This window comes from Mesitornis unicolor, unplaced genomic scaffold (assembly GCF_000695765.1).
Source record: "Mesitornis unicolor isolate BGI_N332 unplaced genomic scaffold, ASM69576v1 scaffold11369, whole genome shotgun sequence".
Classification (NCBI taxonomy): Eukaryota; Metazoa; Chordata; class Aves; order Mesitornithiformes; family Mesitornithidae; genus Mesitornis; species Mesitornis unicolor.
In genome coordinates this window covers 1,432-12,629 of record NW_010206652.1, presented here as the reverse complement: position 1 = coordinate 12,629, position 11,198 = coordinate 1,432, and the positions used below count along the sequence as shown (strand labels likewise).

General features: G+C 41.0%; 1 protein-coding gene across 1 annotated transcript; it reads left to right on the top strand.

The window, feature by feature from the left end:
* Nucleotides 1-185: 185 nt before the first annotated feature.
* Nucleotides 186-10,847, top strand: EXD1 (exonuclease 3'-5' domain containing 1; the record flags this gene model as incomplete). The annotated part of the gene is made up of 9 exons (XM_010191855.1): nt 186-312; nt 825-893; nt 1,974-2,025; nt 3,348-3,478; nt 4,693-4,760; nt 6,762-6,848; nt 8,024-8,128; nt 8,254-8,334; nt 10,704-10,847. Coding segments are annotated over exons 1-9 (864 nt in total), but the record flags the coding sequence as incomplete, so codon positions are not given.
* Between the last annotated feature and the right edge of the window lie 351 nt (nt 10,848-11,198).

Below are 11,198 nucleotides of genomic sequence, written 5' to 3'. Positions count from 1 at the left end.
GGCGGCGCGCGGGACGGCCGTCGCTGCCCTCCGCTGGCCACGCCCCCTCGGTGAGCTTTCCCGGCCGTGATTGGGTGTGGGCTACGATGGTCCCGTCCCCGGGGCCTGGGCGGGGCCTCGGCGTCGCGCCATGAGGTGTGGTGGTGCTCGGTGCTGCAGGTGGTGGTGTTGCTTTCGGCTGCTGAATGGCCTCCAGCAGTGAGCGCTTGGGTGCTTTCCTGGGTAGAACTGTTAAAGTCACCCTGAAATGCGGCGTCTTCCAGGGGGTGCTGCAGCATGTGAACCCCGATCGGAGCCTTCTCCTGCGGACAGGTCGGGGGTGGGCCGCCATACCCTCCCCCCTTGCCGGCCCTCGGAGCGCCCTGCGCCGCCTCGGTGTATGCCGAGGGGCAGAGCGAAGGGAGCGGGCGAGCCCAAAGCCGGGACGCTGAGGGAAGGGAGGGTTGTGGGTGCTGTCACAAGCAGCCTAGGCAGCCTCCCGGGCCGAGTGTGCCTGACGGAGCGCCCGTGGATGCTTCCCGGGAGCTTCACTGAGGGTGAATAAAACAGGTAGGAGTTAGTAGCACCCGCCTGTGCTCTCAGCTGTGAGACTGTGTAGGTGCGGCAGACCTGAGTTGTGTCCTAGTCGCAGTTATGTTGTAGAAGCCCTCTTCTGTAGAGTGAAAGAGCTGGCACTTAAAATAACCTGTTTGTTGATATCCCTGCCTCAGTTAACGGTACTGCCCGGTCCATTGGTCTTGCTTTGTTCAGTAAATGTGTTTGCTTTGACCGCAAACAGTGTAACTTGATGTTTTGTCTATTTTTTTTCCTCTCCCTCATTTTAGTGAGGAACTTGGAAACTGGCAGAAGCACTCCAGGAGTAAAGATGTTCTTTAGCCATGAAATAGTCAATGGTGAGGCCTTTTTTACCCTGTTTTGGGGCATGGCAATCACGTCCACTCTTAGTTCAGCATTTTAACCTAATTTTTGTTCCCTCTGTTGCATTTTCCAGTTGAACATCTAAAATCATTAGGAATTAGAACCTTGTATATCTCACATAACTTTAATTCCCCAATTATCGGTTGGTGAAATAATACTTTCCCACTTGGTGAAAGTCTTGTGTTTGTCCTGCTTTAAAACTTACTATTTAAATAATAAATAAAGTCTGGTAAGACCACTAATAAAAGTACACATTCCAAAGGTAATCAGTTGAGAGAAATGTGCCCCGTTTACATCCCGAAGGCAATTTGTGTTTATTGTGTATGCTCACATATGTGTTTCACTAAGGGACTCTGCTGGGAAATTAAATTGCTTAAAGTTCTGGTTAACTTTGTTTTGCTTTTTCTTGCATGGACAAAAGCGTTTCTATTAAACGGTCTCTTTATCTGAGCCTCTTTCTGTGAATCACTAGTGATAAGAATATGGAATTATTGAAGAAAAACATTTCTAGTGTATAAAGGACTTGTGCCTTTCTGTTGACATTTGTTCTGGGGACAAAGAGTAAAGTGCTGAGGGGGAAATAGCTAGAAGGCAGCTATTTTATCAAGTGATTAGTTGAACCTGTTCTGCCTTTTCCCTTGTGCTTGCTTTGTTTGTGTAATAGTTTGTGAAGTAACCAGTTCAATACTGCCTTTGTTTTTGGTGAGATGACAGGTCATTAGTCTTGCTTAAATGCTAGAATTCTGAAATGCACCTCACCTAGGCTACTGGTGTGAGTTATTTTATATAGACATCAGGATGAATTTAAATTCCTTTAAGATATACTTTAAGTTCAGGGGTTTTGGGGGGTGTCTTCTCGTTTTGGTTTGGTTTTTTGGGTGTTTTTGGTGGGTTTGTTGGGTTCTTTTGGTTGTTTTTTTTTTTGCTGTTGTTTTTGGTTTTCGCATGTATGGCCGTGTCCTGTTGTGGTCAGTATCGATTATGATTCTCTTTTTGGGAGATGACAAATGTTAAAAAGCTGCTTGTCAGCACTAAATTGTTGATTTCTGTTGCAGTGGAATTGCTGGATGAACCAGATTCAGGGAAGGAAACAGCAATGCTCTCCAAGTACGTTGATATGTTTCCTTCCTTTCACAGTTGGAGAAGGGCTGGGAATGCACTTGCTAAGGGTGTCACCACTTACATTTAGTATAATACTGATGTCCAGACTCAGCTGTGCCGAGTCTGAATTTCTCTGCTCTAAAGAGGTGAACGAGGTGGTCAGTGGAAGACCTGCACTGTGTAAAAGGTTCTTCCAAGCTCTCAAAACGTGTAAATGTGAGTTTGGGAAGCTGGTAAAAATATGTTTCAAACTCCTGCAGACCCCTGCTCCTAGATGGCTTTGCTTAGGGTCTTCTCACATGACTACATTTGAATTGTTTCTTCTTCCTCTTAAATAAAGTAGGAATGAAGTGATGTCTACTGAATAGTCCTTAAAATATAGTTGAGAAGCACACAGAATTGTGATTAGCAGCAGTCTTCTTGTTTGCTACTGTCTTGTCTTCTTTCTCCCTGTTAAGTAAGCCTATGTGCACACACACTTGAATGTGCTCACTTTGGTAGCAGATTCCTGTGTTAATCCTTCAAAGATACAATTTCAGATACAAGGTTCTTCAGCTGCACCTAAAGGCTGATTATGGTTTATTATATTGAGATACAGATGTACATGATTGGAGCTCTGTAATCGCAGTGGGATGCTTTTATATCAATATAAGGAAATTTATACTAAGTTGTATTTCCCAGTGAAGTATTCTTGACCTCAGACTGTCCTGCCATAGAAATGAAGCATCTCATATGTGACATCTTTCAGTCAGGTGAATGTTTACTTACTCTTTTTTTTTCGGTTGTGACATGCTACCATTTTATATGATCTAATAACTTCCATCTGATTACAGTAAAGTGGATACAACCATTTTACCTATTGATGAACTTGTAAAACTGCCCACCAATTACAGTAATTAAATAATGGATCAAATGTTATTGATTCAGTGTAAAGACATACAGATATTTAAATTGTGTGGTTCTTGGGCTCAGGTCAGGTACTTTATTCTTTGTACTTTGAATTCTTTCTTCCCTTGAAACCATTGCTGACCTTTGCAGTGAACATCTGTTCAGGTTCTGCTTTCACCTCTTACATTCAGAATAAATGTGAAATTTTATCTGAAATAAAGCTTCTTTTGTGCAAAATAAGCTTATGATTGGGTAGCTTTGAGGTCTTCTTTAAGAACCATGCATACTGGATTAGGAAGTTGCTTCACATGCAGCAGTTCATTGTCTGGACACAGGTAGATGACATTGGATGAAATAATTTCCTTTATTAAAATGTCCATGCTAGTGGAATGTTTGATGCTTTGAATTCTGTGCTATATGTGATTGCCTTACTCTTGCAGGTGGACTTCAGCTGTTAAAGGGAGCAAACGAGCAGACACAGGACCAGCAGATTGTCGCCCATGTAGCTCTCCTTGCGTTTCCTTTGAGAGCCAGCTCAGAGCCTCAAATAGCTTAAAATACTTCCTTTCAGGTAATGAGGAGAGTAATCAAGCAGTGCAGTTAGTTTGTCTCTGTCGGACAACATCTTTCCCAGAGGCTGCAGTCTCTTGGTTTGCCTGTATCAGAACAGGATGTATTCTGCAGTGGTCACAGAAAGATAGGTACAGAGACCTGCTTGTTGCCTGCAGATACGTTCACAACATCAGAAGGAAACTTACCTGCTTTCCAGAATGTTTATCCTGTAGCTTTCATCAACTGTAAAAGTGGCTGAGCAATACAACTGATATGTTGTATTGAGAAATCAAAGTGCTTCAGCCAGTGAGCATTCCTCTCTGGTGATTGTTTTAATCTTATACTTGTTCCTGAAATGTGTGTGGTGTGATAGATAACTCGAAGCTCAATAAGACTGTTGCTCTTTGGTTCTCTGCTGGCTGTCACGTGCTTGCACTGATTTGGTTGTGTAGTTCCTGCTGTATACAGAGGTACAGACCCAAAATGTGATGAGCTCATTGTGTTCTTGTAGAGCCATGACAAGAGTAGGACCTGCGTAGGCTAGAGGAAGGTTTGCTGCATTTATCTGGGTAGTGAGGGAGGAAAAGAGCAAAGGTTGATGTGGTCTGGCAGAGCCTTTAAAAATTCGTTCTTATGACCTTCCAATTGACTGTTTTACAGTCCAGAAGATTGTCCTGGTGTTGTCATGGATGCATATTATTAACATTTGTATCTTACCTAAAGAGCAGGGAGAATCTTTAAGAGAACCCTTCTTTACTTGTTCATTAGACATTGTTAAGCAGGCACTAAAAATATTTAAATCTGGCTTAAATTCTCTTTGCCTCCTTGATCACTTAGCTGTCCATGTTCTGTGGTGTGACTGTTAGTTTTTGTCTTTTTCCTTCCCTGGACAAGCTTGGAAATTAGAGTGCTTTTTTGTAACGGATGTAATTTTAAAAACCAAAACCTTTTTGATTCCTTTCTGCATCATAACAAGAAGTAGTAATGCTGCAGCTTACTTTTAAACAGCCAGTCTTTCTGTCAGAACCAGAATTTTGGCTGACACTCCAGACTGTACCCATCTGAAGCAGAAAGTTCAGTAATCTGCTTGTGTGTGTTCAAGGAGTAGAGAGGGAAGATCTGAACAGCTAAACCAGTAAAGTAGGGTGATTATACAACTGAAATACAAACCTTTGCAAAGTTTATTCAAGTAGAGGAAGCATCTAATGATTTTTTTTCTTCTTTTCCTTTTAGAGAAGAAGGAAGAAGACAATGTGGAGTACACAGTTATTGATTCTTTGCAGCAGAAATTTGGCCCAGCAGTAAGTACTGATGAAAGCTCCTATGCAGCATAGATGACTTCTAAGCTTGTTCTGTTCCCATTGTCAGTAGATGAGTGGGTTAGGTGGCAGGACTGGGAGCGCTGCTTCATCACGTCTTACACTGGAAATCACTTTTGCAGACTGTAGTGAAATATGAGTAATAGGTAGTAACCGGCTCCTTTCAGTCAAATAGAAATGGTATCTCTCATGGCATCCAAGTGTATTTAAAGTTTGCGTACGTGCAGGGAATGAGTGCAGTGCGCGTGAGTTTGCAGTGGGCAGATAAGACTGCATCAGTGTGTGTTGGTTGCTGGTTTTAGACTGTGTCACCAGTAACTGTGGTGAAGGGTCAGAATCACCAGTGAACCATTATTTGTTTAGGAAGGGAACAACATGAGGATTTGTTGGGATTTGGAGAGGGAATTGACTGTGCTGTTGTTGTAGGTGTTTGGAACACCAGACATGCCTGGACCTTTTAAATCATGTGTAGTAACATAAGTGGACTTGGTAGAAAGGCTCAGCTTCAGAACTCTTGAGCCAATGATAGATTTATTAAGTTTAATAGCATTTTTTAGACCCGAATTACACCAGCAGTACTATAGGTCCTTGTCACTGTCTACAGCTGGGCCGGTCACTAAATCCTGGACAGACGCTCTCTGTTAACCTCTCTCCCCTCCCCAGAAGGGAAGAGAAAAGAGAATAAGGGAGAGAAACTTTATGGGTTGGAAAATAAAACTAACAGATTTAATAGAACAATAATGCTAATACTACAGGATAGTAATAATGTAAATAGGAAAATAATGAAATATATACAGATATGTACAAATATATATACAGAACCAATATAAAGTCCTCCCCCTCCCACCTTTCCCCAATGACGATTATGTCATCAGAGGCTCTGCAGAGCAGGGCACTGAAAAAGTCTCAGTCCAGACTCAGCAGCAGTGGGAGCTGATGCAGGAACACACGAATCAGGATCAGAGGCAGACGAACCAGCAGGGTTCTGCTCAGACTTCAGCCATTGCAGGATCAGAGCAGGAAAGAAAAGGTCAAGATGGATGGAAGGATCCAAGATGGAAGGGTCAAGAGCCTTGTGATCCCTCGGCATTATACTTTGTATGACGTATGTGGGATGGAATATCTCCTTGGTCAGTTTTGGGTCTGCTCTCCCACTATAGGCACAGACACGGCACCCATGGTGAGACAGTGGCCTTGTGATTATCACCTCTAGCAGCACACACTGTCTGGAAAGACATGCTGCTAGTTTCAGCAAGTTCAGCCACTTGAAAGAGACTGAGCTGAAAAGTAAAATCACTAAATAGAAAATTAGTTCTGTTTAGCTCAAACCAGGACAGTCAGTCCTCCATGCCATTTTGTCTTACAGTAACATCAGTTGGTATTAGGGCTCGTTATGGTAAATCTATGGCACATACAGAGGAAAAAGCTCTTCCCCACAGGAAGAGATTTCCCTGCTTACAGAGGAAATCTAACTGTTGCTTGAAAAAACTGGCCTTTTTATTTCTGTTTATGCCTTCTACTCTTGTGTTACGTGTGCACTACAGGTTGCTTTATCTTAATTATCTGAAAACTTTTCATGTCTGTGAGAGTAACAGGTTTTTTTTTTTATACCTTAGAAAACTAGTTCTCCTTTTTATCAGAAAGGAGCACCTTATTTATGTGATCTTAAGGAACTTCCTAAAACCTACTTAAGATAATATCTTGGGAGAAGATCAGGGGAGTCTGTATTCTTTAGTTAGCCATAAGATTTAGCTAAATCTAGCATTGCTGTTTCTAGCTGTGGAATTTCCAGCTGTCTATCTGTAACTGGGTTGATACTGTGTCTGTTTCTTTTGGATCACTATATATCTGAGATTCGTTGTGGTTTTGATCTGTATTTACCTTTCCAAATATGTATCATGACCAGAAAAGTCACAGTTTACTATTTGTCCCTCTGCCTGTCGTTCTCTGGCACTATTTATTTTACCCTATGTTTTTCATTAGGTGCTGCACCTAAAACAGCAATGTGTTGTCAGTATAGCAGGAGAAGGTGTTAATTTGTGTCGTCATGGAAGACTCTCATGGCTTGAGGTAAGAGCCAGATATTTCCCAAAATGTGCCACTGAACAGTGATCCTGGTGATCCTGCTCTAGCAGGAGGGGTGGACTGGATGATCTTCAAAGGTCCCTTCCAACCCCTGCCATTTTGTGATTCTGTGACAGGCATAACTGAGAAACATTTGAGGATTAGCCTGTGTTTTGGTAAGGGATATGATGTTTCTTCAAGATAGATCATAAAAGACTTGTTACGGAAAGAATGATCCTGTTATAAGGCAATATAATAATTGCTTAACTTGTATGTAATATATACATTTGTCTGTAACAGTGTAACATATTTTGTTTGCCATCTCTATATATACTTGCATACAGGTAGAGGTATTACACTAGTACAGCTGCTACCTATTGAAAAACTGCAAGACCTGATCACAATGCCAATATAATTGAAGATGTAAAATCCATCTAAAGGTGGATCATCTAAAGATGATACAGTATATTGATTAGCTGTGATATTATCAACATCTGAAAACAAAGGGACGGAAAGGAAAATAGCTAAAAGTTAGCTCAAAATCATCTTAGTTTATTTTTAAATAGGTTTAAAAGTGAGCATGGTTTATCCAAAGCAAAAACTTGTGTGGGAGTTCATGCTTCAAACTTAACTCGTTTATGCAAAAGTAAGTGTCCACAAAATGTATGTTTTGGTATGGCTAAATTGCTTTCAAATAACAGCTTTTGTTAAACCAGTATGAATTTGAACATAGGCAAAACCTACATTTTACATCCTGTTTGAAATGCTATGATGGAAAACTATATCCTTTATTTCTTTGGTAGTGGTCTTTGACAATGAAAGGAATGTTGTGGGCACAAGAGTTTTGTTGGAAGTGGTTCTTTAAAAACGTCTCCATAATAGGTGTAGGAATCTATTTTAAGTATTTTGCATAGGGTTTGCTCTTGATATGTCTCAAAATGCTGTATTTAACTGTGTATAGTAGACTACTGGGTTGTTCTTTCTAATTACTGTGAGAATCTGAGCATCACTGGAGAAATCGAGACTTGTTTATGAACCAGCATTACAGAAACTAAACCTGCTCTCCCCAACACAAGCCTGTACATAGGAGAATGTGGCTTGTGAGTAACAGTGCAGTCTCTCCTACTTTCAAAATGTTTGTTGTTCTGTCTCTCACTCATTATCTCTGCAATTTCCTGTAGATAGCAACAAAGAGCCGTATTTTTCTATTTGATATTTTCCTTCTGGGACCTCGGGCTTTCAAAAATGGATTACAAATGGTGCTGGAAGATAAAAACATCCTGAAGGTAGGGGTACAGAGTGGGTGAGGACTTTTGTGGTGGCAGAGGGTCACGTGTATATGTAATGATCTAGCTGCACCAAAGAAGTTGCAGTTGGACGCAGTTTGTCTGACAGCTCTTTCTTGCTTCAGGTCATGCATGACTGCCGCTGGATCTCAGACTGCCTCTTTCACCAGTATGGTGTCATTCTCTTCAATGTCTTTGACACACAGGTACCCTTCAGATATTCTGGTTGTGAACAAAGGTTTCAACAAGAAAAACTTCGGCCTTGCTCAGGGCATTCTCTCAGAGAAGGTTTAACATTACTAGAATGTGACAGTTGTTGAACCATGTAAATGTAGTGGTTTTGTTCTAGCTAAAAAGAACCAGCAGGCAAGGCTGATAGTGTTATTTAAAGTCTTGTGTAGACCCATTTTAAAAGGTAGTTAATATCTAATATTCACAGCAAGTTTGATGTTTTGGGATTTCTTTTAAGATGTATTAACTGGTCTTGATCAAACTAGGCACAACTTGGGGCTACTGTGACTTAAACAGGAGCCTGCTCAGCTTGTGCTTTCTATGCTTTATTACTCTTTCTGCCCTTTTCACAAATGTAGAAACAGATTCAGAGTACAGGTATCCAGCACTGGGAAGCACCTGCTAATAAAACCAGTGGTGGAAGTGAGAGAACAGGCCAAAAATCTTTCTTTTTTTTGGTGATGCTGGCCTTGGTAGTTGTGGTAGTTGATGTTGCATGACTAACAGCAGAATTAAAACCTTTCAAGAGAGAAGGAAATAACACAATGGCTATCATCTTTCATAGTGGGCATGGATATGTTATGCATAGTTATGTATGACTCATCCTTGTCTATATACTGACTTTTCATGTCCTAGATTGCCTGTAGTAGCTCATCAAAGCCCTAATCTGGGCTATGTAGTAAACTTTATACAGCAGAGTTTTCTCTCAGTCCCTCTCTGATCTTAGGGTCTTCTGCCTCTAAAAATTAGGTTATTCCATTACAGGTCAAATATCAAACTATCAGTCAGTGTTAAGTCTTGACTGCATAATAAAGGTCAGGGAGAAAATTCCCACCAGTGCTCCTGACTGTACTGGCTGGAACATGTTACTTATACAGTAGAAATAACTGACCAGAACTATCCACCCTAGTGACTGAGGTACGCAGACCTGCACTCATTGTTTTGGTGTCTCGGTGTGAGCTGACATGAGTGCTTTTCTTGCACTGATAGATATCTGGGCTTAGATTCAATTACTCTGATTCGTTGGCCTGAATCCCACTTCTAATGTAAGTGAGCTAGTGAAGTAGTCTGGTTTTGTCTGCCCTTCAGCATACCTGATATTGCAGCATTAAGCTGTCTTGTCTTCTACTCTGTACCTCCAGAGCAAATAACTGGGAGATAGCTCTGAGCAAAGTCATTGATACTTTTTCTGAAGCACTTCTTGGACGCAGCTTCTCAGTGTTGTTAAAATTGGCACAGGCTGTGTGCACAAGTGAGACTCTGCTTAAAAAAACACAACAATAGTATGAAGAACTCTCATTTACATGGGATCCTGCCTGCATAATTTGAGAAGTGTTATTTATCCCTGGTTTTGGCCAATTGCTGTAACTATTTATTCTTTGCAATAAGTAAGCTAATTAACACAACATGTAGAGGATGGCAGTGAAAGGTTTCTGATGTTCATTGCCTTCCCTATTTATGTTCTTATAGTATGTACTTAAGCATCACAGGTAACTTTTAACAATAATATTTGTTCAAGTCTGATACTCCTATTTCACATTTGACTGCCTTGGGGGGTGTGTGTACCCCTGTTGGGATGTAGCAGCCAAAAAAACTGCATAGTGGGCAGGCAACTGGCTGTTGTCAGTGCTTCCATCCCTAACGTTGCCTTCTGGGACACTTCTACGCTGCATCATGAGGCTAGAGCAGTCTCATGCTCTGAAATCCCTGCTATTGTAAAATGTTGTTGGTTGCATACCTGTATACTACAAAAAGAAATAATGTGTGCTGAAAGAATAAAGAAAATACAACAGCTTGAGACTTTCCATAAGGCAAAGGTCCATGCAAGGTGTAATCATAAAATGTACAAGTGAAGAAGTCACTGTTGCTGTCTGGTTCCATAGATCAATGCACTTACTCTACTCTTTAGCAGGTTGTAGTTTTTCTGCCCTTGAATCCAAGCCATGAGCATGCAAAGACTTTGGACAAAGATTTTTCACAGTCAAAGCTAAAACAGATTGTGGGCAAGTTTATTCTATAACCTTGTTCATTCAAATTAGACTTCTTATGAATATTGATCACAAAAATGCTTTCATTCTGTTTAAATATATGTCTTGTAAACGCTTTCCAAAAAAGGAGAGATTTTTTTACTAGAAAATCTCCAATGATCTAGAAGAAAAAACATACTTTGATGGATTTTAACATCGTCTTTTTTTGACTTTGAGTAAAAGTAACCGATTGCTTGAGAAGGTCTTTCCTGAGGTTCCTCTTCATCGGTGTTTGGCCACTGAGAGTGAAAAGAGAGACATCCTCTGCCTTGGGTTAACAGATGCTGGTCATGGCATCTTCATCCCTTCCATCACAGGTTGCTGATGCTCTGCAGTTCTCAGTGGCCACAGGTGGCTTCCTTCCGCACCGTGTCTGCACATTACAGGAGTGTTTGATGCAGCACTTGAACGTACCTTCCAAATGGGATGCTATTGTGAAGTGCCAGCAGCAGATGGCTTCGGTGAGTGATTCAGTGAGGCACCTTCTAAAGACCCAATTGTGAGCTGTGCTTTGTCCATCTTGAGATGTTTCTGTCACTTTTTTTTTTAGAGCATGGCACTGTGCAGTGGTCCAGTTTCTGTAGTTAAGGACATTTTGTAACACCGACTTGGGAGACAGATGCAAGCTTTAGTTGCCATCAGTGCTTATGCTGGTATTTCCTAATAGCTTGTTTGAAATTGAGGTTTTGAAGAACCACAGTGTGTGTACAATGGAGGATATATATAACTTGGGCAAAAAAATATTCCGGATATCTTAATGTATTTTACTAATTCTGAAACCTAGTTTCAACAAAACAAGTTGGTTAAAATGA